The sequence below is a fragment of the Mandrillus leucophaeus genome, unplaced genomic scaffold, assembly GCF_000951045.1.
Source record: "Mandrillus leucophaeus isolate KB7577 unplaced genomic scaffold, Mleu.le_1.0 Scaffold684, whole genome shotgun sequence".
Classification (NCBI taxonomy): Eukaryota; Metazoa; Chordata; class Mammalia; order Primates; family Cercopithecidae; genus Mandrillus; species Mandrillus leucophaeus.
The window spans coordinates 1,105,834-1,130,322 of NW_012107408.1; the positions used below are offsets into that span (position 1 = coordinate 1,105,834).

Below are 24,489 nucleotides of genomic sequence, written 5' to 3' on the forward strand. Positions count from 1 at the left end.
CATTATCAAACCTTCTTGGTAGGGTTATCAAGAAGATTAAATGATATAATGTGATAAAAGACTTACTACGAAGCAAATACACAAGAATATCAATCAATGTACTTTTTGAATTAAAAACACAATGGAATAAACATATATTCATTTCACCCATAATTAGAATTAGCTTGCAAACTTCTACTTGTAAAATCACCAGGTTCTTTTGATTATACATCTCTCAAATTTGCCATCTTCTCTACTACATCCCCAAATGCCCTGTGTTAGTAAAACTTAGTGATTAAGAGTAAGAATTCTGGAAATATTATATCACTAGGTTCACATCTTGGTTCAGCCACCTACTAACAGTGTGACCCTGGAAAAGACTTATTCAGTCTCCCCATGTCTCAGTTTCCACAGCTATAAAAAGGAAACAAGTAAGATCACACTTCATGGGGTTGCTGTCAGAATTAAATGAAAACGCATTTACAAAATTCACTATCTGGCACATAATACATGCCCCAAAACATTAGCTGCTATTATTGCTATCTGTTTTATATCAGACTTCAAAATTTCTCACTTGAATGAACACAGCAGTATCCTTAACTACTCTAGCTTCTTCTATCCTCAATGGACCCTCCATGGTGCCTGGCAAGTTCATTTCCTAAATTTCAACTCTTGACGTGTTCCTTCCACTCTCAGGACAACTCTCTCCACCATGCTTCCTTTTTTTTTTCAGATGGAGTTTTGCTCTTGTCACTGAGGCTGGAGTGCAATGTCGTGGTCTCAGCTCATGGCAACCTCCGCCTCCCGGGTTCAAGCGATTCTCTTGCTTCAGTCTCCTGAGTAGCTGGGATTATAGGCATGCACCACCGTACCCAGCTAAGTTTTGTATTTTTAGTAGAGACAGGGTTTCACCATGTTGGCCAGGCTGGTCTCAAACTCCTGACCTCAGGTGATCCGCCCACCTCAGCCTCCCAAAGTGCTGGGGTTACAGGTGTGAGCCACCACACCTGGCCCATGCTTCCCTCTTGATGGAAGAGTCCATTCTTCTTACAGCAAGGCACAGGGGCCTATTACAATCTGGTCCCTGACTCTCCTCACCTCCTGTCATTCCCCTCCCTTAGTCCTGTGCTCCAGTAACTTCCAACCACGTAGAGTTTAGAACCACATAGGAAGCTTTACCTAGACTGGTTGCTTTATCTTATTACCTGGAGATCTCTTACCTAGATATCTTCAATACTCAAGAGTCACTTCCTTCCTCTAAGAAGGCGGCTCCTCGCGTGTTGCCACATATTCACCGAAACATTTAATAAACACACTAGCATGGTAATTATCTGTCTTGCTCATAAATAGTTTACTTTCTTGCAAGAGGAAACAGACATGTCTTGCTCGATGTTTCCTCTTGCAAGAAGGTAAACTATAGCTTAACCAGCATTCACTAACAATGTGGGGAAAGTTTTGGAGCATTCATTTTCTTCCGAATAATACACATGCATTGTTCATCCTTGTATCTCTAGAAACTAGCACAGGGCCTGGCATATAGTTAGCATTCAAGCTTCTGTTGCTTCAATGAGTCCTGAAAAGTTTTGCAGAAGCAAGAGCCCTGCACTAGAAATTTTGTGTATCCACCTGGATATGGCTAGAAGGGCACCCCAGTTATATATATGTACAGGGAAAAAAATTCATACACATAAAAACAACTGCCTTTGTGACACTCTGGCTGCCACTCACTTGACAATGGGATCCGAAAGCCGCAGGCCTTCCAGGCTTAGATTCTGCAACTTGGAACACTGAGACAGTATGCCTTGGAGGGTGGACACTTCTATAACCGAGTTCGACAGGTCCATGTGCTGTACACGAAAAGGGCTAAACACGGAGAGAAAAAAGGGGCTCCATAGGTGGCTCTCACAGGTACATCTGATCAAATCAGACTCCTTTGTCTCCCCAAATGAGCAGTCAATCACAAACAAGACTCTAAATACATACTTCAAGCATTAACTATAGGGTCATAAAACAAATTGCTACTAGTGTATTCCCATCTTCATTCATTTTAAAATTCAAGAGGATTTTTGCCAAGTACAGATGTTGCTGCTAATATAGTCCCACTTAGAAAATAATGAGTGGGCATCACAACAATGAGCCGGACGTGGGTGACAAGGAGACTATAACAGCTCCTGGTTTCTAGCAGGGGTGAATGAGTGAGCACCAATGGAACAGGGAAGATAGTTGAAGAGCAAGTTTTAAAGGAAGACCAGGCCAGGCGTGGTGCTCACGCCTATAATCCCAACACTTTGAGAGGCTGAGTTGGGCAGATCACGAGGTCAGGAGTTCGAGACCAGCCTGGCCAGCATGGTGAAACCCAATCTCTACTAAAAATATGAAAAATTAGTTGAGCACGGTGATGCGCACCTGCAGTCCCAGCACTGCAGTCAAGTCAGTGCTTGAGAGGCTGAGGCAGGAGAATCGCTTGAACCCAGCAAGCGGAGGTTACAGTGGGCCAAGATCGCACCACTGCACTCTAGCCTCGGTGACAGAGCAAGACTCCATCTCAAAAAAAAAAAAAAGAGGGGAGACCAAATTTAATAATAGTTATGCTAATATTGAAGTACTCGTAAGAAATTCAGGTACAGAAGTTTTTAAGTAATTAGAAATTTGGGAGTTTGAAAGGGAGGGCCAAGCTATAGATGAGGAACTGAGAGTCCTGGGCATAAATGTGGGTGTATAGGACACAGCTTGTCCAAGGACAGCATTTGGATTTGAAAAAGGTGGCAGCCAGGAACCGACCCTGGATTGAACAAAGGAAATCACATGTGTGAAGGAGACTGAGAAGGAACAGCCGCAGGAGGAACAGGATAAAAAGCAGTGGGAGAGGCGATTCTGACTACAGAAAGAAGGGAAAAAGTACTGGAGTCAAGAGACATGTTTTGTCTTTAGCTCTGCTGTCTTCAGCTTGTTTTTCTGTTGAGTACCTAGTTATTCTACTCAAGTATGTGATAGCAGTAACCTTAGTATTGCAAAATTACTAGTAACAGAAAATTGTTTTTCAAAATATTCTACAAAACAAACGAAAAGAGGGAATTTTTTTCAGTTCCAAATTTCTCCATGACAAAAATCATAAACCCCAAGCTACAAATATGAAAAGACTCCTCACTTTTTTTATTGATAAGAAATGGGCGGTGGGGAAGTAACTGGGCACCCTTGCATCTGCCGGTGAGTGCTTTACTTGTGCCTGCCTTGTGGGACTCACAGTCCTCATCAGCTGAGGACTTGAGAAGATAAATGTGCTTCTTTCACCCTGGGAAGAGACTAACAGTAACCTTGAGTGAAACAGGAACAGTGTCATTGAAATCTATGCTAGCTTTCAGTACAAAGGCCCCATAGCAAAGTACGGAATTAACATCTCACACTGCACAGATAACCTACCATAGGCTATAAGGCTGAAGAGAGAGAAAGAAAAAGGCAAAGAAAGACAAAGAAAGAGAAAGAAAGCTTTGATCTGTTTCTACCTCGAAATTCAGAAATAGTCTTTTCCAGGGATTCTTCATCTTTACCTGAAATGTTCAGCCAGTGGTTGGTCCATAAATGATCGTGGGCAGCGGAAGGCAATCACCCCTTGAGACAGCAACCGACCAGTCACATCCGGGTGCAGATTTTTACCTGTGAGGTCTAAGGTCTGCCATAGAGACTCATCAGACCTAGAAAAGAGGAGATGCTTAATTTGGCCAGTCAGGTCACACTAAATGCTGGAAGTCCTCAACAACATTACTAACAAGGAGAACACTGCTGCTAAATCCCCTTGAAGCACATTCTAAATGAACCTTTGTTTTTAAATCGACTATACAATTAGCTATGATTTTTAAGGCATTAGAGAATTTTTCTTGATCTCACCAGGGATAAGCTTCCATCTTTCTCTTTCTATATACTTCCAATTTAGATGGTTCAATGTGAACATTAGCACTGCCGTGATCTAGAACCAGAGAGCATATTCCAGCATTCAAGTTGACAATTTAAAAAATGATTGCTCAAATCAATTAATTATTATACTACTAGGCAAATAGATTCAAAACTTCTTAGAAGATCCTATTTGCCACTTTTGTTAAGCAATTACCATGATTACTATAGCAACATGGAACTATTACTAAAGGAAGGAAAGTTAGCATTTTATTATGAAATAAGGCTGTCATAGATATCCAATAGGAATAGTCATAGTTCAGCTGTGCCTTATAATATCTTTAAGCTTAAAACATACACATATGTATATGTATGTGTATATATGTGTGTGTATGAACTAATGTGAAATAAGGGAAAAATATAACTTAGATTATAGATGGTGTTTCTAAAACAAAAGGGACGTTCAAAAAAGGTACTGAATACCACAATAAGAGGGTTTTAATACCCATAGTTGAATTCAGTTTAAAAAAATAAAATGACAAGCACATGAAGGAACATTTTAAATGCTTAGCTGTACTAGAATTTTCTCATAGTGCTTGAAATAAGTGGACCACTGGCCAGAGTTATGAAATAATTTCATCATAAAAAAATTGTCAGTGTGTGATTTGACCTCTATCAATAAAAAGGTGGACTGTAGATAAGATATCCTTAAGAGAGTGGCACACTTTTGTATCTTCTTGACCAGACAGAAATCCGTTTTGGCCTCTAAGGTATTAACACCAGATCAGCACTGCTCTGGTTGTCTTGAATCTCATGCTTGATGTTTCCTCTTGCAAGAAGGCAAACTATAGCTTAACCAGCATTCAATAACAATCTGGGAAAAGTTTTGGATCAATTCGTTTTCTTTCCAAATCATATACATTTTTTAGGAAGATGAACATCTCACAGAAAAAATGAATTCGGGAGCTACCTAAACCCCAAGCCAAGCATAACCAGATATGGTATGATGGTCATGACTGTGGAGTTAGCCAGACTTTAGTTTCCTGCCTTTCCACTTATCTCTCAACCTACTATTCCTGACCCTGCAGTTTCTTCATCTCTGAAGCTGAGATGACACAAACACCATCACTTAAAATCACATAGAGGATTAAACTGCAAACACTGCACTGTCACATAGCAAGTGCTTAATAAATGTCAGTTATTACTTTTATGACAACTGAGATGAAGTTTAACAGACTCTAGGGGAGATATAGATCAAAGAATACTAAGCCACAGATATGCAGGATGAACACATCCCAAGATATAGTGTACAACAGGAAGACTAGAGTTGATAATACTGTATTGTAGTCAGAATTTTTGCTAAGAGAGTAAATTTTAGGTGCTTTTGCCACAAAAAAGGGGTAACTATGTGAGATAATGAATATGTTAATGTACTTGATTATAGTAGCCATTTCACATACATATAACAAAATATGCTGTATACCTTAAATATATACAATAAAATTTTTAAATGGGATTAACAGACTCTGCAAGAAGAGGACAAATGCATAGCTGGCAGAAAAAGAAAACCAAAGTGGGGTAGTGGGGTTCCTTGAGCACGGTGAGGGTATGTGAAACTTGCCTGCCACTTGCACCAGCATTCCAGGTGTGCAAACCTCTCTGCGGCTCTTCTAAGCAAACAACCCACACCTGTAAATACCAGCACACCCTTGATGGCAAGAGCCTCCTGCTATCTCACACAGGGAGTTCTAAGTATGTGGAGGGAGAAGCCAGACGGATGGCCTTTAAACACAAAGCAAAGAATGACTAGGGGGTAGGATAGGGATGAGAAGGCATGACGATAGTAAAAAGTTCCAGTTCATAAACATAGCCTTTTTCTTGCTCCAGGCCTGTATTGCCTTTCCAGCTCACCAAGTCTTTCCACATGCAACTCACCTTCCACACTTCAAAAGTGTTGCCAAAAAAAAAAAGCACAACCCCACCAATGGCTACTCTGTGCAGAACATGTCTGTGAGTCAGGCATTATACCGGCATCTTCACATTTCATCCTCATAACCAATGGTTTCCTCCTCATAACCATTATCCCCATTTACAGATGGGAGGACTGAAGCTCAGCATTGTCAAGTAACTCGCTCAGGTCATGCAGAGTATAAGCAGCAGAGGCTGGGTGTGCACTCGGGTCTAACACCAAGTCTGCGTTCCCTCTCCCCATTGTGCTTACTGCTCAGCCCAACAGCGTGAGGAATTGCTGTCTGCATGCACCTCTGTAACTCCCTCTGCACTTAAAGCACACCGCCTGGCCTACAGTCAGCATCCAATAAACACATGCTGCACTGAATACAGGGCAAAGAGGTTTCCAGACATTGGTAAGTTTACCCCTTCCAGGAAATTCCTCTTCCACTGTGAAATGAGGACACTTATTAATAAAAATATGAACATACCTAGTTTGCTTTGTGCTGCTCTATTTTTCTTGGGTTTTAGTTTCATGAGACCAAAACAAATAAATAACTTTCCTCTCCTCTTCCTCCCCTACGTATGCAAAAGGGGTGAAAAATACTTACGCTAGGCGATACCACCTCTTACAGACACCAGAGACCTTTAGCAGCTCAGGGAGGCACAGACAGGAAAAGATCCCCAAGAGCAGCTCATCCGGAAGGGAGTCCCATGAAACACCTTTGGAGGGAAAACAAGTGTTTGCCATCACCATTCTTTCACCCTACCGTCTACTGAGTCTTTCCAATCACATAAAGAATATACAACATTTAGCTTAAATGGGGAATTTAGCACAAATGAAATTACTCATCCTCACAATTATTTTTGTCTGAAAACTTTGTTGAACAGAAAAATAATCGTGGTGATGAGTAATTTCATTCGTGCTAAATTCCCCATTCCATCGTCTATATACCCTGAAGTGACCACCACACTCTCTCAGCAAATGAAAAAGAGAAAACCAACAACACTTTTCCTATTCTTCTTCCCTTCAGCTCTAGCCAGCCAATTGGAGGCTGGGGCATGAACAGTGGTGCAAAGCAAGTCCCACCCTCTCAAATGTCATTCAATGATGTTGTCAATTCATTGACATCAATAAGATATTGTGGTGCTTCTGGGTGCAAAGGAAGGCCTTGTTTCTCTCTGATGTGGACTCAGTGGTGACCTTATTTAAAAGGCAAATAAATCTTCTTCCCTTTCTGATATGGTTTGGCTGTGTCCCCACCCAAATCTCATCTTGAATTGTAGTTCCCATAATCTCCATGTGTTGCGGGAGGGACCCAGTGGGAGGTAATCAAATTATGGGGACGATTACCCGGTCGGTGATAACCGTCCCTGTAATTTGATGCTGTTCTGGTGATAAGTGAGTTCTCACAAGATCTTATGGTTTTATAAGGGGCTTTCCCAACCCCTTCACTCTGCACTTCTTGATGCCGCCATGTGCAGAAGGACATGTTTGCTTCCCCTTCCGCCATGCTTGTAAGTTTCCTGAGGCCTCCTCAACCAGGCTGAACTGTGAGTCAATTAAACTTCTTTCCTTTATGAATTACCCAGTCTTGGGTATGTCTTTATTAGCAGCATGAGAACAGACTATATTTTCTTTCAGGTTTACAAAAAGCACAGTTTACCTAAAAGAGCAATACAAAAGGGTGCTGTCATTTCTTAATTCAACAAATATTTACTGAGCTCCTACTATGGTGCCAGGTATCATTTTAGGTGTTGGGAAGGAGTAGTAAATCAGACCGAAAACACTATCTTCGTGGGACTTCATTCCAGTAATGGGGAATAGATAATCACACATCAAAAAATAATTACATTATATGATATAGTAAAATTGATCTGTGCTGTGCAGGAAAATTAAACAGGGCAAGGAAGAGAACAGAGAGTTCAGGGCAGATGTTATTAAGTTCGAACACGGTGGTCAGAGAAGGCCGTACTGAGATGATGATCACTAAGCAAAGCCTTCAACAAAGTGAGGGAATGAGCCCTGTGAGTATCTGGGATGTGTTCTGGATGTAAGGAACAGCATGTGTGTTTTGAGGCATAGCCAGGAGGCCAGTGTAGAGCAGTAGAGTGAGCAAGGTGGGTGGGTAGAAATCAGAGAGCAGCCAGGTCATGCAGGCTTCCTATGTCATGATAAAAGCCTTTGGCTTTGACACTGAATTAGATGAAGTGCCACTAGAAGATTCTGAGCACAGGAATGACAGGCTCTCATGTAAGTTCAAAAAGGATCACTCTGGCTGCTGTGTTTAGAACAGGAGAAAGGTGGATGCAGGAAAAGCAGTTTTCTTTCATAGAAGCAATCTCTAAATATTCAACAAGTATGAAACTCTTACATATGAATACACAGAATAATCCCACAAGGTCAGGATAATATAACAATTGCCAAGAAGGAAATAAACGCACAATGAAGAAATCCTAAAAAATGGTCAGATGAGTTCAATGACTGCCTTCCTAGGCTTTCCACCTCTGATGGATCTTCTACAACAATTGTGGTGATATTCTCTCCTCCCTCTAGCATTTAAAGGTGCCAGTCTTTACTGAGCATGTCCTTTGTACCAGGCCCTGTGTAAGGGGTTTGAGGACATGAGGGAGAAAAGCACCGAGGAGTGTGACAAACACCTGCTGCCCTGGGCAGTCTTTCTAAACCATCATGTCTTTCTCTCAGTTAGAATTCTTCAGTGGTACACTCCAGGTATTTAGGCTAAAGTCCACAATGCTTAGTACAAAGTTAAAGGCTTTCAGCCAGGTCCCAACTAGTTTTTCTAGGTTCGTTATCTAGAAACGTGTTCCAGCCATTTGGAGCTACCTGTAATTCTTACAATGAGTCATTCTGTGTCATATCCCAATGCCTCTGCACATGCTTGCTTGCCTCCAACTACTATTCATTTAAAATCAAATGGAAGCCCCAGTTCCTACAGAAAGCCTCCCAGGACATCAACAAGGACAGGCCACTTATGTACCATAATTTCATTATTTACTTACTCATCTCTCTAGACCCCCAGAAGCTCTTGAGAACAAACCCCTCCCCCTTTTTTTTTTTTTAACAATTTTTGTATTTTCAGGAACTAGCATCAAGCTGATACATTCATCCACTCCCATATTTATAAAATCTGTACTGTACACTGAGGTCTATTCTAGGTTTTAAGGATACAATGACAAATAAGGCACAATCCTGACCCTTATTCTGCTCAGAGGTTGAGAGATACAGAGAAACAAACAGGAAACTTCAGTAAACTATCCTGATGGGATACAGGATACAGGATACAGCTTATGGGAACGGCACAGGGGTTAAGGAAGTCTTTCTGGAGGAAGTGGCCTCTCTTCAAGAATGAGTAGGAGATACACAGTTGTTCAATGAATGCCTGTTCCCCTCACCCCTCGTCCTTCAGGGGACAAAATTAAAGGACTGACTGAGGCCCTGAAAGCTAGGGGTAGAAAGCTGAAGGCAGATCACCCCTGCTGATCCGGGGAGGCAGCTGGAGGTTGTGAGGAGGCTCCTCCACATGGCAGCTGTTTCATCACGGCCACAAAGTTCCTCCAAAGTCAACAAGGGCAGGGGACAAAGGTTCTCAAACCAGGCTCTTGCCCTGCTCCCCAAATTGAAAACAAAGTTGAATGACAGGCTTTTCTCAAGTTTTTCTCCTATTAATCCAACTCCCTCAGACCTCTGCTGCCTCTTACATATCTAGATCAGAATCTAGTAATTGACTGGGCATAACTATATTTGGCTAAGTGTAGTCATAAACTCACATATTAACTATGTACTATATACATGGAGATCTGTTCTAGGTTTTGGGATGCAACGGTAAGTAAGGTACAATCCTGACCCTTATTCTACTCTGAGTTCGAGAGATACAAACAATTCAACAGGAAATTTCAAGCAACTACCCTGATGGGCTACAGCAGGATTCAGGGTGCTGTGCAGCACATGGGAATGCCGCAGGGGTTAGGGAAGCCTTCCTGGAGGAAATGGCCTCTATGGAAGTGAGCTTAACTATACTTCAATAACATACTTAGCTATTTTGAATCTAATACGTTGAGACTTTACTATAATCTGTAAAAATCATACTGACACCATGTGCTTGGCCCCCTCAACACATCTGAGGACTACTGGACTGAGAAAGCAGCAGTTTTGATCGGAATCCTGGCTGTGGTACCCCAAGTCTGTGAACTTGGGCAGGTTACTTAATCTTTCTGGCCTCAGTTTCTTTACCTGCAGGAAAGGAAATTGACAGATTTATCTCGCAAAATTGTTCAGTGAAGAGTAAGTGAGGTACAAGAAAAGATTAAATAATGCAGCAGGAATTAAAATTTTCTTTTCTATATTCCTCTCCTTTCCCAATTAAGTCTGCATGTTTTCTTCATGCAATGACCTTTTCAATGCTGCTCTGAATTTTCACCCATGGGCAGACATTGGACAAGGTCTGCATGGTATGACTTACCAAAACCCCACATCTACCCTCTATTTAAGTTTGGGTTCCCCAGAAGCAGATTCTGAAGCTCTGACTTCAAGTAGTTTATTTGGGAAGTGATGCCAGGAAGCACTAGAAAGAGTGGAGAAGACAGAGGTGGAAGGGAAGAAAGCCAACCTGGAGTACGCTAATAAGCAGATTACCCCTATGGCCAACTGGGGTTCAAATCTTCTGGGGACTCCAGTAAACCATCTAGAAACTATCCCAGAGCTGTCTCATCCAAGGGCACGAGTGCTGGGGTATTAATCCATCAATTGCTGTTGGTCACTATTTGGGGACTCCCCAGTATTCCTGCCCAGAGAAAGCCCTCAGGCATGGAAGCTCATCTACATGTAAGCAAGAGCTTTGGCATCTAAGGGAATGGTGGGCTTCAAGGAGCTATAGATACAGCACCAACAGAAATTATGGCTGGAGAAAGGAAATTAGAAAATCTTGCTATGAAGTACAGGGCAGGAGAAATAAATTAACAAACTTGGTGCTTTCTATTAGGAAGACATAAGAAATCAGGATCAATTAAAAAAGCAATAGCAGCTAGGTAATTAAAGTGCTAAAGGAAAATCTGGCATAGTGATCAATGCAGAGGTCAGTAGACCTAACCCATGAAGAACTGCATGTGAGACTCCAAAGTTTGGAGGACTTTGTGTTGCAACTTCCATCTTCACCTTCCCAACTCCTCCAGATTTCAGCTTAAATGGCACCTGCTCAAAGCAGCATTCCCATCTCGGATACCACCACAGGCCCCATGCCCAGATTTGCACATCCACTACCTAACACAATCCCTGGCACGTAACAGGACGCTACAAATATTTGCTAAATGTATTTATTAGCCCTCTTCATACAAATGATGAATGTGCTATTCATCTAATTCTCTATCAGTGTGATGGGTTAACCCTTATTAACCAATGAACGACTATGTGCACAGCACTGTTGGCATATGGAGGGGACGAAGCTAAAGACAAAACCCAGAGCAGAAGGGAATGTCCTCTATCAGTATAGCTGTAGTCTCTGGGAGATGGGGGCTGGGGCTTCAAGAGAACATGCAACTATGACAAAAGACACAAGGTCACACAATCAGTAAGTGGCAGAAGGGGAATTCAAACTCAGGTCTGACTTCAAATCATGCCCTTTCCATCCTAGTGGGTTCTAACATTCTATGCTCTCCTCTGTTGTGAGTACAAATTTTGAAAAGATGAGAATTAAACCCAACTTGATACGGAAAAAGAAATCAATCAGGGCTAGGGAGTGGAAGAGGAGAGAGAAAATAAAACAAAGATGGTGTCAATGGGTTCACCACCAAATGGAAGGAACAAGGGCCTAGAAAATGCACATACTCAGCTAGCAGCCAAGTACCCAGTGCTCTGACTCAGCTGACCACAGAATGACACTAATCCTAGGGGCCCTGGGTGGGGGTGCCACAGCCTGATATGGGCTGCTGTCCCAGCAGATGAGGCAGAAGTTTGTCTTTAATAGCTGCTCTAGTAACAGGCATCCAGGCTGTGATATGCTTAATCTAATTTTCCTCGCCATATTTAATTCTCAAAACATTAGCCATCTGTTTCCTGAATTCATGATGACACGGCTGCCTGGTCTGTTTGCGGAGAGCGGAAGGAAAAATCCAGAGGTCTTTTCTCCACTTGTCTCTGCTAAATCAGCAAGGCTGCAGCTGCATACCAGCCCCACATTAAAAGATATAATTACTGAGCCCAAGGTCTCCAGTCTTCAATGACATGGACAGCAGTTAAATGTACTTCAGGGCCAGGAAAGGGCAAAAACTGGGCCAAACCAGCAAACCTGCTACAATCACCCTCACCTACCACTGTTTCCAATTATTTCTCAGGTGCAAACCCAGCCTCCCACTTCTGTAACCTCATCACCTCCCATGCTTCCTGAAATTCTCTGGGAAGAGGGCCTTGTTGGAGAGTTTTCTGTGCAATCCATCTTTGCAGTGTAGGTAACTCATCTTACTTGATATTTATTTCTCAGAACATCTCTCCACTCCACTCAGATTCAAGCTGAAAATTCAAAGTAATCCTAATCATAATCAAACTTTTGACTTAAAAAATTGATGATATTTAAGCATAATCAAATTATACTTGTAGAAATGTGCACTAAGGATCTGGTACTCATACTTGTTTCTGTGTGTGTGTGCATTTTCTTCAGGGAGTTGGGGGTGCTCACCTCATGATTGCTTTTGCTGGCTTGTTTTAAGTAGCAATACCCCATGCTTTCTTTCTGGGGAACTACAAACAGATTGTGCCATCCCAGATGAGTTCTCCTTCCTCTTCCCACAAACCATAAAGAATACATTTGAGACCATGCTAGCTTTGGGTGTTTTTGTTTTTTTGGCTAAGGTGGGCAAAACTGAAAAAACAAAACACAGCCAAACTTAACAAGGATTCCCCCATGTACCCTTTCAGTTCCACAACCTTTTATTTCTATGAAAGACTTGCTCAACCCTGAGGTGTAGGGTGTGTAATGAAGAAACAACAGGAGCTGGGATTTGGAAAAAATATGCAACAGTGTATACGCACTATGAGGCAGGGTCTCTTGCCTGTTATGTTCAGTGTTGTAGTCCCAATCCCTAGAATGGTGCTCAAGAAATATTTGCTTAATGGATGAATGAAAGGAAGCTATGGAACAAAGAAAGATGACTGGTGAAGATCCCATAAAGGCTCTTCCAGTGCTGACTTCAGTAACTGTAGACTGAGACTCACATAGGTCATGAAATCAATTTAGTGAGCTTGACTAGCATATATGTACATATATTTTAAAGAATGAACTAGAACAGAATAGAAAATATCTTAGTAAGGGGAAATATAGTTTTGTAAAACTGCTGTTTCAGATACATACCCAGGATTGCAATGTAAAATATGTTTCTTACTGGTTAAAAAAAAGTTGGAGAAAAATGCTTGCCTAAGGGTATTAAGACAGATTCCCAGGCTCAGGCCAGGACTTCCCGGATCAGAATCTCAGGAATTTTGCACTTTGAACAAGTTCCCGTGGGGATTCTGATATACACTAAATTTTAGTATCTCTAGTCTGACAACCACTTTAGGGTCTGGAATTTCAAGCATTTAAGAGTCATGGAAGAGCTGATCAACAAATTAGTTCAACTCCATTTTCATGGCTATCACCTGTTTAAAGGGTGGGGTGGGGGACAAGCATTTCATGACCATAAATAAAATGCAATTGTCCCCTTTCTGCCTGATACTGACCTCATTGCTGGGCCATTTCCTCCCCAACTCTTTCCATACACTCACTCCAAAGGCCAATCAGACCTGTTCTAGTACAGGTTGGCCACAGAGCTTTCATCTTCCAAGATAAACAGATGAAGAGGATTTAGTTGCCAGATGTAAGGCTGGACTGGGGCCTGCAGGGAGAAACTGCTTAGCAAAGAACAAAAACTCGCAGCCCAGAACCAGTCATCAGATATCTATGTACAGCAGGTGTGGCCTATTCTACGCTAATCCTGGCAAAGCTAGTAGCCACCTGTCCTGACAACTGCAGACAAAACTCCTTGGAATGACAATCCGGCTCCACTGGAGGCCCAGGCTTCCAAAGGCCCATTGGGAATCCTCTAGAGCAGCTGTCCCTCATCCTGCATCACTGAGTTCACCCTTTCCCACTCCATACCAATTAAGCAACCTCTGTTGTGTGTAAGTCCACATACATTGGTTTCCCTCTGGGCCTCTCCTTAGGTAATAAACATAAAAGTCACCATTCTTTCTTTCTCACTTCATCTCACTTCAGATATATACCTTTGAACTCAGCTTTAACAATCAAGACACTGATTACACCATTTTCAGATCCCTCTCTTTCCTCAGAACCTTCTTTTTTGCTGAGTGGAAGGAGGAAGATCTTCCACATCCACCTGAATGGGAATCACCGCAGGAGGCCTCTGCCTCTGGGACTCTTTGGGTGATTTGTGCACAGGATCCCCCTGGCCCCCTGCAGCACTCACTGCCTAAGCTACTCATCTGCCGCTAATCTATGAGTCTCCATGTATTGCTGTGTGTGAACTGCTCTTATTTTTTACTGTATTTTCTCCTGAACTTGACTTGCAAATTCCTGGGAGATAGCAAAGACTCCGGAAACTTCTGTCTTGTTCCCACAGTGCCTTGCTTAAAAAAAAAATCTTTTTCACTTGTGGAAGGGCATTTGGCAATCACACTCTATGTCAAAAGCTATCGGCACTGGACAAGTTAATAAAAATCTGTTCATCTTAGCAGGAAGTATCTTTCACCACATTTGGTTGGTCAAGCACCAAATTGTTAGGGCTACATTCCAGACACAAAAAATAGCAGTGAACACTAAATTTTGAAGAAAAAAAAAATTTACACTAACAGGGTCAGACTAACAATATTAAAAACAAAAGATAAAAGTCCACTAGCCTCCAAAATTGGCGTCAGGAATTTTGTCTTATTTATTGTTATGTGTCAGTGGCATGCTAAGGGTTTTACGTCACTCTCATTTAATCTTCACGATGACCTATGAAGTGGGTATTATTACAGCACTCCATTTCACAGATAAAGGAACTAAGGCACAGAAAGCTCAAATAACTTTCCAAGGCTGATAAATGCAAGAATGAGGATTCAAACCCAGAACTGACTTCACTACGACCCTCTACTGCTTCTCTAATTAATCCAACTCCTGATATATATTCTCAAACCATAAATTGGGCAAAGTTCTCTTTCCTAAAGAAAAGGCTGTAAACAAATGTGTTTTTTTTTTTAATTAAAAAAGTGGAATGCATCACAAATCTGCATGTCATCCTGTGCAGGGGCCATGCTAATCTTCTCTGTATTCCAGTTTTAGTATATGTGTTGCCAAAGCAAGCAACCAACCAACCAACTAAACAACCAATCTATCAACCCTTCTGCAAAGGAAACCAGATGGGAGAATTTATGAATATACTTAATTACCTTGGGTCTGCAAGACTTTGTCTTTAAATCTTTTATCTGTTTCTTCTTCGCCATCATCCCCCACCTGATTTCAGTTTAGACTCTAATCACCTCTTCTACATATGATTTCAACAGCCTCCTAAATTCTGTTGACTTTAATGTCGGAATATATCTGGAATCTGACCACCCTCACCCCCAACAAGATTCCAAACTTTGGCCAGGTGTGGTGGTTCATTCCTGTAATCCCAGCACTTTGGGAGGCCAAGGCTGGAGGATCGCCTGAGTCCAGGAGTTTGAGACCCGCCTGGGCAAGATGGTGAGACCTCCCCCACCAACTCTACAAAAAACAAAACAATTGCTGTGCATGGTGGTGCATGCCTGTAGTCTCAGTTACTTAGGAGGCTGAGGCAGGAGAATCTCTCAAATCCAGGTGAAGACAGTGAGCCAAGAGAACGCCACTGCACTCCAGCCTGGGCGACAGAGCAAGACTCTGTCTTGAAAATATGAAATTTAACAAAGACCCTAAGTTTCTACCCTTGACACCCCCGTAGTTGAGTCTCAACACATCAGTGTGTCCTTTTTAGAAGGTTAAATCAGGTCCCATCACAACTGTGCTCAACATTACCTCCAGCCCGATCTCTCCCAACTCTCTCCTTTGCTCATTCTACTTTTAGAATATGGCTTCCCTGTTCCCGGAACAAATGTGTCACATTTATGCACCAGGGTCTTTGCATTGGCTATTCCTTCTGCCTGGAGCTCTTTTCTCCATGATATCTGCATGGCACACTCCCTTGCCTCCTTTATGTCTTTGCTTAAAGGTCACTGTCCAGTTGAGGCTTTCCCTCAATACCTGGTTTAAAAGTGTACTCTATCTTCCCACCCCAGGACCTGCATTCCCTCTTGGCTTGTTCCATTTTTGGTTTTAGCCATAGCACTTATCACCTTCTAACATACTATATAAAAATAGTTACTGTGTTTATTGTATTCTCTCACTAGAATGGATGCTCCCTGAGAGGAGAAATGTTATGTTGCGCCCACTGCTGTATCTCCAGCACCTGGAACACTGCCTAGCACATGGTATGTGCTCAGCAAATATTTGCTGCATTACTGTTTTAAATAGCTTACTAGTAAGAAAAACTGATAACCCCAGGTCAATGCCTTATTTACCCTATGGCTTTTGCATACTCCAGGGTTCTGGTTCACTCTGGGAGGCACTCATTCACCTGCTTGAGAAACTAGGGGATGGGGAGCTATTAAGGAGGGAAGAAATAGTTTTTCAGTCAATCCATTCTAGTTCTAGGGGATAGATCTGGGGAGAAGAAGGTTGGAATTATAAATCCGCTCCAATAGTTCAGGCAAGAGACGATAAGAACTTGAGAAATAGTTACCAGAGAAGAGGGAAAGATGCAATGAATGAGTGGATGTTGGGGGCGGTGGGAATCGGACTGACTCTCAGGTTTTTGGGTTGGGTGATTAAACAGATAGTGTCAGCAGTAATGGAGACAGAACACACCAGAGAAGACAATATGGGAGTGGGAGTGGGCCTGGGGAGATAATTCTCCCCCACTTAGGTGAACGTTCACTTCAGCAGTCCACTGATAAATAACTTAAGCGATTAAGGCAAAAAGCTCACTCAGGGGTACAAAGCAAAAGAATCCTATAAGAAGACCACTGCTTTATGTTTCTATTAATTGGTGGCACCTTTAGGAAGACAGATTCCCTTCTAAGGAAAAAGGCAGGAATGTCTTCTCATGGGTTAAAATTTTCAAGGTGATTATGCACCAGAACACACACACACACACACACACACACATATATATATACACACACACACACACACACATATATACCTACCAAGATTCCTGCATACTTGACGACTTGCCCTATTGTGTTGAAAAAACAGCTTCAGAATTAGGCAATCTTAAAAGGAACCCATGGTAAAGATCCCTGAACAAAGGTTTCCCAACAACATAGCTAAATCCACCCTTTGCATAACTTACATTTTTACCCTCATATCCTTACCTGGAAAGTTCTCTCGATTTAGCTTAGGCCTGCGGACAATCACAAAGTCTTTTTCACTGCCTTTGCTCTTCAGCCGTTTCCGTGGGGGGCTCTCCGGGTGGCCCAGGTTTGAGAATAGTTCCTGGGGGATGTTCTCACTGTCGGGCTCCTCTTTCTCCAGGGCGGAGACCCCCATGCCTGACAGCAGTTCAGAAGTCTTGCTGGAATCCCATCCCCACGTGAAGCTGGTGGCAACGTTGCTACTCAGGTCTGGAATCTCCTGGAGGTGCTTCCTGCAGAAGTGCACAATATCCCCGGTTCCTTTCGAAAACACACCCATAAATAATTCCAAGGAAGGCATTAAAGAAGCTGCAGTTTATGTATTGTGGAAAACCTTCACAGCAGCTAACAGAATCGCATTTTTTTACGTGCCCACGGAGAGTTACCAAGAAGATGAAGAAATGAAAAGAACAAATCGAGAAGGCTCTTTGACTTACGATCCTGCAGAAGGCCTCAAGAATTTCTCCCAGCGGAGGGAACAGACAAGGAGAGAGAGAGGGCAATCATACACTGATTGAAAACGGTGGCAGAAAAGCCCAATTAAGGAAGCCAGATAAAACCGCACGCTGATCCCCGCACTAAGGCATTCATCCATTCACACTTTCCCCAAGAAGGGGCTAAGCAACCATTCACTTAACAGCATTACTAACAATATTAGCCAGTAGCGATATTCGCGGCCTAAAAGAATTATTAAGAGGGTCCATTCATGCTCTTCCCTTTTTGAATCCGTTTACCTGTGCATAGCGTCCGCAGGCTCGGGAGTTTAAAATACGTGCATTAATTGCAGAGCTGCTGGCCTCCCGGATTCCCGATTTGGCGCGCGGCGGCTCCGAGCGTGCTGCTCGGACCCCTAGGAGCCAGACCCGCTAAGTCTAGCAACGTTCCATCCCCACCGCGCGCGCAAGACTCTACAGCCCGCTTTGCTTCGCGGCCCCACTCTGAGGCCCCACGGCCTGCTGGGAATTGTAGTTTCCGTCCCGTTTCGTAGTCCGACGGGCTCGCCCTAACTTCCTTCCCTTGCAGCTTTACCCGCCTTCCAGATACCCACAACCCCCCGCGGGAGCGGGACTGGTCGGCCCATGGGGTAGGCGGGGAGGCGGAAGCGGGCGGCGCTACGGCTGACTGGGAAATGTCAGCCGCTGGACTGTGGACGGATTTTTCTTTCCCGGGAGCCGGCAGGCCTTCTGGTGATCACCAGCGCTGTCGTCTCTGAGCGTGGATCCCAGAACCTGAACAGCTGTGACGGCCGCCGTTTCCCGGTCCCATCCAGACGCTGTCTGGCGAGATCGGACAGTGAGCCTAAGGCGGAACGCGTGAGGCGCTTTTGAGTGTGGGGTCCGAGGCCGAGCGCAGGCGGAAAGAGAGGGGACCCGGCAGACCCCAAGTGGCCGCCGCCGCGGGGCCCACGTCCCTAGCTGCTGAGTGGGGACAGTAGCCCAGCCCGCCGGCCAGGTGAGAGGCTGCGAAATGCGGGCGTCGCACCTGTTCGTCCTTTTGCCAGGAAGCTTCTTCCTCCGTGGGGGAGAAGGCGGCCCTTAGAATTGGGTCTGTGGACAGGATCCTTCCTTTATCTGTAAAATACGCACAACAGCTAAACATGAGTCGGAACGAAAGACAGTGGTTTAATTTTAGGGGAGCCGGAGACCCCAGCGGGTCCTGTGTGGTGGGAAGGCTGCGCATGCCCTTGCAGCCTTGACAAGTCTCATAAATAGTAACAGAGGAATAAATGAAAGGACTGTATTTTGCAACGGGCTTTACCCGTGCAACGCAGGGGGCCTCCAGCAAAGCCATTTGGTTGCTTGCTGTCGCTCAACTGGCTACGTGTGTTTGCGTCGCCGCCTAAAAGCAAGCTGCTTTAAGCCTATCTCTGCTGAGAAGAGTTTGGGGGCGATTGGAGTAGAGAGCGTGACATATTCCAGGTACAATGACCATGCGAAATCCATTGGGCAAACTATACTACAACTGTGACCCCGGGAAAACAGTGGAAGAGGGAAGGGGGATGAATTCTAAGCCTCATAAAAATGAAGATTTATAAAGTTCATAAGGAAGCATAACAGCTTCATCTCATATTAGAATATTCAGTGATGCTGTATGACGCGCCCTCTGGTTTCCTTGAAAAAATGATTTACTCTATAGTGAAATTAAACTTCCCTTGCCCAGGTATGTGCTTGTTCTTTAGCTTGTTCCTTAGCTTGAAAAGTAACTGCCTCTTGAGGAAGGAATTAATGAACTTTTAGCTTGTTCTTGAAAGGTGAGATTGGTGTAAAGAAGGGATCTGTTCACAACTTGGTTTTGATTGGAACTAGGTGCAGAATACTAGGCTGAGCTGTTCATTAAACTAATGTTGTATGGAAAACATTTTAAAATTCAATATCCTGATGTTTTACAAAAAGTGACCTTTATGTTACTTTGGCTAAGGAGAAAGCATTTGCCTTCCTTTGAAGCTACATCCTTGCCCTTAAGATTGCAACTCGTAGGAGAAAATATTTTTGACACAAAAAATTATAATTTCCTTCAGGAAAGGGAACAAAACAGAGAGAGCCTGTAAGCTAATGGAGGAGAAAGAATAAACAAAAATATTTAAGATGCCATAATGAGAATAAACAGTTTTGAGATGTAAAATAATTGGGAGAGCCCACTTCAGACATAGATCTCATAGATAGGAATCGATGAGATGATTCTAAATTTAAAGATGAGAAATAGCTTTGTTCAGTCTTGGTTTTACTAGGAGTTACCTGGGGAGCTAGAATACTTGCAACAGCTGAATTAGTGAACACAAGATCCTCTCTAGGACTTCAGGGAGAGCCTGTCAGTTTTGAAAATCAGTTTAATAGTTTGCCCCGGTAACAGAAATACTTCATCTTCCTAATATGGGAATAATTTTTTTTTGCATTCCTTCTAATCATAACTATTGCCTTAACATAATAAATGCAAGTTTAAATTGGTACATTAGATTCTTTTTAACATAAGGAATTGTATCCATTGAGGACGAGTTTAGTAGGTACATAGAGGTTGCTATCTGGTCATAAAGAACTGTATTGTGATTGCTACTGATGTATCTTGTTTTTTCTGATTGATGTTATTTTTATTTTTATTTTTTGAGATGAAGTTTCACTCTTGTTGCCCAGGCTGGAGTGCAATGGCGCAACCTCGGCTCACCGCAACCTCCGCCTCCCGGGTTCAAGTGATTCTCCTGTCTCAGCCTTCCTGAGTAGCTGGGATTACAGACATGCACCACCACGCCCGATTCATTTTGTATTTTTAGTGGAGAGGGGGTTTCTCCATGTTGGTCAGGCTGGTCTTGAACTCCCACCTCAGCCTGCCAAAGTGCTGGGATTACAGACATGAGCCACTGTGCCCAGCCGTTTCTTACATCTCTTTAAAAGGAAGAAGGCCCACCCTTCTTTGTTTCTCCATCCTGCTGTCTAGATGATGATAGGATTCCTGAAGTTCCAGCATCTGTCCTGGAACATAAGGATTAAAGCCACCTGCTAAGGATGTGGACTAGAGAGAAGGGGCCTGGGCCTCTGATAATCTGATAACTTACCATAGCCACCTATCTCAAGACTTCTTTTACATGAGAAATAAATTCTGCGTTGTGTAAGTCTCAGGTATATTGGACTTTTCTGTTACGTGTAGCCAAACTAATCGTGAATAATTTTTTCCAGAACTGATATTCTCTGTAGTGGTGGCAGCTACCTGTTTACATAGCCCTTATCACCCCCCTTTTTTTTTTTTTTTAATTGCCTGTTTCTTCCCACTAGACCTTTTAAGGTCAGGGACTTTCTTGGATTTTTGTATCCCCAGCCCCTTGAACAGAGCTCACCAAATAGTAGGGGTTCAGTAAATATTTGCTAAATGAATGAATGATGCTTGGAACTAAGTAGATCTTTAATTCATTGCAATTTAATGCTCTAAGATAGGCAGATGGGGCAAGAACAAACGGATTCAAATTTACTCTGTTTTCCACTTTTCCCATGTAGAGTACAGTCATATATTACCCTTAAATCAAGTAATGGTAGTATAATCTGTACAGTAAAAAGTTTGTGTTAAATTCTGTATTAAACATGACTTAGCATTCTGTCTTGATATATCTAAAAGAAACGGGAGAATGTTCTAATTTGTTCCCTGTGAAGACTGAACAAAATAAATCATTAATTAACAATTTAAATTGCATTAAGAAACTGTGTCTAGATTAGAGAAGAGACATGTAATTATGATCCAGGCTCTGTAGTGAAGATGCCTCTCTTTGAGGCAGCTTTACCATTCACCAGCTCTGTTAACTTGGACAAGTTACTTAACCTCTCTGTGCTGTTTTTTCTGTTAAGCAAGGAAACGAACAGCCCTTTCATACTAGGTTGTGAGGTCTAATTTGATAAAGCATGATAGGTACTAATGTTAATACAATGCTTAAAATTTCGTGAACACATGCTAAATGTTAGCTATTCATTATTTTAAATTATTTTATTATTAGGAAGGACTTTACAGATTATTCTCTATCAAAATGTCTTGCAATTTCTATATATGAAATCTTTAAGAATTCAGTAAAATTTTAGTTCTTTTTCTTATATGCTTACATGATTACTACCTCTTCTCTTCATGCCTTGCAAAAGGTAAAGCAGTTGGTATGTATGCCACTGTCCTCAGGGGCTTGTCACATTTTGGAATTCAGGTTACCTGGTTGGTTCGCCAACTCAGCTCTTAGGTACCTTTAAAAAATATTGTGACGGTTTTTTGTTTTTTTTTTTTTTCGAGTGGGAGTAATAGTCTCTTGCAGTAGTCTGTGTCCAAAACTGAACTCTCTCATACCTGAAATCTTTAAATATGTGAATAACGATTATGTTTTGAAGATTTAAATTTTGAACATTGGTAGAAATTTGTTGACTTAATCATTCACTTCTAATTCTGGTTCTTTTGATTTTTCATAATTAGGATTTTTGAGTTGTCTCCTAGTTTTTATTATTTTGCACATATCTGAGTAAAAATACAGATATGTGAAGTTAGATAAAATTTCCAGTTGGAACCTAATGATTCATCAGACTCAGATATTTAAGTTAACAGTATTTGAGTCTGATGAATCATTAGGTTCCAGTCAGAAATTTTTCATTCAGTTTCAGAATCTTTGGTTTTGACAAAATTGTTTTCAGTGTTTTGTTTGTGTTCTGATCACTTGGTACCCATTCTCTCTCTCTCTCTCAAAACATTTGGAATTCTTCAAATTACATAATTAGCTTAACCTCTAAAGTTCCATCAAAGGATATTTGGCCTGAAAAACTTTTATCAGCCATAAAGTACTCAGGAAACAGTACTTCAAGTCATTAACATTAACATGCTAATTGTGAAACCATTATAAAGGCATTTGAAAGTAATATTTAATAATATTTTGATGATTGGGAAAAGATTGAATTGGATTTTAAATGTTTAAGACTTTCAGAACTGGTATTTTGAAGGGTACAATATGCCCACACATCGGGCACTAAAATCTGGTAGTTTTAATGAATTGGCATTTTGATTTCGAGTATAATTAAGTTTTGCTACTGTGGTGCTTAATCACGTGGAACTGAATTTTTATTTGCCTCCCCATTTTAGTATCATCATCATCATCATCATTATCATCCCCTTTCTTCTCCTTCTTCCCTAAACCTTGCAACTCATCACTTGAATGTTGGTACAAGGTTAAAGGTATGGACTTTAAAACTATTATTTTCTCAAGTTAGGAAAACCCCAACTTTTATCTCAATTTCATGGGATTACTGGTCCTAACCTGTGTCATAAGAAGGCAATATAGTTCAGCCTGAACAGAAATAGATGGTATGGTAAACAGAATAATAAACCCCTAATAATGTCTATGCTCTAATCTCTGGAACCAGTAAAAATGATGAAATTATTCAGACAGGCCCAGTGTAATCAGATGAGCCCTGAAAAACAGATTTCAAGCATGAGGAGAATTTGACAAGCCATTGCTGCTTCTAAAATATTCAGGACCACAGACACACACACACACACACACACACACACACACACACACGCAGAGAGAGAGAGAGAAGTGTGTGAGGAGATAGATACGTTAATTTGACGATGATGATTATTTCACTGTGTATGTACAATATATCAAAACATCACTGTTATGCATTTTAAATATATACAATTTTAAAAGATATGCAGAGCCACATGCAAAGACTGGGGAGAGGCCTCTAGAGCTAAGGTTAAATGCCAGCTGTCAGCTTGCAGGGGAACAAGGATCTCAGTCCTTTAACCATGAATAACTGAGTTTTGGCTTGGCTAGGTGGATCATGCCTGTAATCTCAGTGCTTTGGGAGGCCAAAGTGAGAGGATCACTTGAGGCCAGGCATTTGAGTCCAGCCCGGGCAACATAGCAAGACCCTGTCTCTACAAAAAAAAAAAAAATTTTTTTAATTAGCCAGGTATGGTGGTGTGCACCTGTAGTCCTAGTTATCTGGAAGCTGAGGTGGGAGGATCAATTGAGCCCAGGAGCTCAAGGTTATGTTGAGCCATGATTGTGCCACTGCCCTCCAGCCTGGACGACAGTATGAGACCCTGCCAGTAGCCTGACTGAGATTGCAAACTTGCTGACACCTTGATTTTAAACTTGTGTGCCCCTAAGCAGAGAACTAAGTTGAACTATGCTGTGTTTGAACTTCTGACCTATAGAAGCTATAAGATATTAATAAATGGATGTTGTTTAAACTCACTAAGTTTGTAGTAATTTGTTACAGCAGTGGTAGGATACTAACCTGAAGGTATGTAACCAAATCATTTATTACTAGAATAAAGGACCCATAATTCTATTTATTCCTCTACAACCCTTTAAAGTGCTGACTATGAATCAGACTAAAAAATTGAGTGCCATAGTAAAAACATTAATAGCTAGTGTCAGGTTTAAAACTGATTCTGTTGTTTGCTTATTATGCCCATAATCTTACCACCTGAAGACTGTTGATGTTTTAATATATTTCATTGTTACCTTACTCTTTTTTATGTTTACATAAAAATATGTGCCAAATTTTCAATTGCTGTTAGGATAATTTTCTGATGTTATTAAATAATCTTAACAAACGTAATTTCTTTTTTTTTATTTAATTATACTTTAAGTTCTAGGGTATATGTGCACAACGTGCAGGTTTGTTACATATGTATACTTGTGCCATGTTGGTGTGCTGCACCCATCAACTCGT

At 41.9% G+C, this 24,489-nt stretch overlaps 2 protein-coding genes across 3 annotated transcripts in view; one reads left to right on the forward strand and one right to left on the reverse strand.

Annotated features, from left to right (window-relative positions):
- Positions 1–18,312, reverse strand: part of SKP2 (S-phase kinase-associated protein 2, E3 ubiquitin protein ligase) — a 31,391-nt gene extending 13,079 nt beyond the window's left edge. Inside the window, exons 1-5 of one of the 2 annotated variants that reach the window (XM_012002371.1) lie at positions 18,028–18,312; positions 17,255–17,526; positions 6,429–6,540; positions 3,528–3,671; positions 1,708–1,842 (exon numbers count right to left, since the gene is read on the reverse strand). In XM_012002371.1, the coding sequence (XP_011857761.1) occupies positions 1,708–1,842; positions 3,528–3,671; positions 6,429–6,540; positions 17,255–17,526; positions 18,028–18,035 (671 nt within the window). In that variant the 5' untranslated portion in view covers positions 18,036–18,312. The remainder of the gene's footprint in view (positions 1–1,707; positions 1,843–3,527; positions 3,672–6,428; positions 6,541–17,254; positions 17,527–18,027) is intronic. The other variant, XM_012002372.1, reaches the window with a different exon arrangement.
- A 15-nt stretch (positions 18,313–18,327) lies between these two features.
- LMBRD2 (LMBR1 domain containing 2) overlaps positions 18,328–24,489 on the forward strand; it is a 56,640-nt gene continuing 50,478 nt past the window's right edge. Inside the window, exon 1 of the mRNA XM_012002374.1 lies at positions 18,328–18,745. The gene's annotated coding sequence lies outside the window, so the exon portion shown is untranslated. The remainder of the gene's footprint in view (positions 18,746–24,489) is intronic.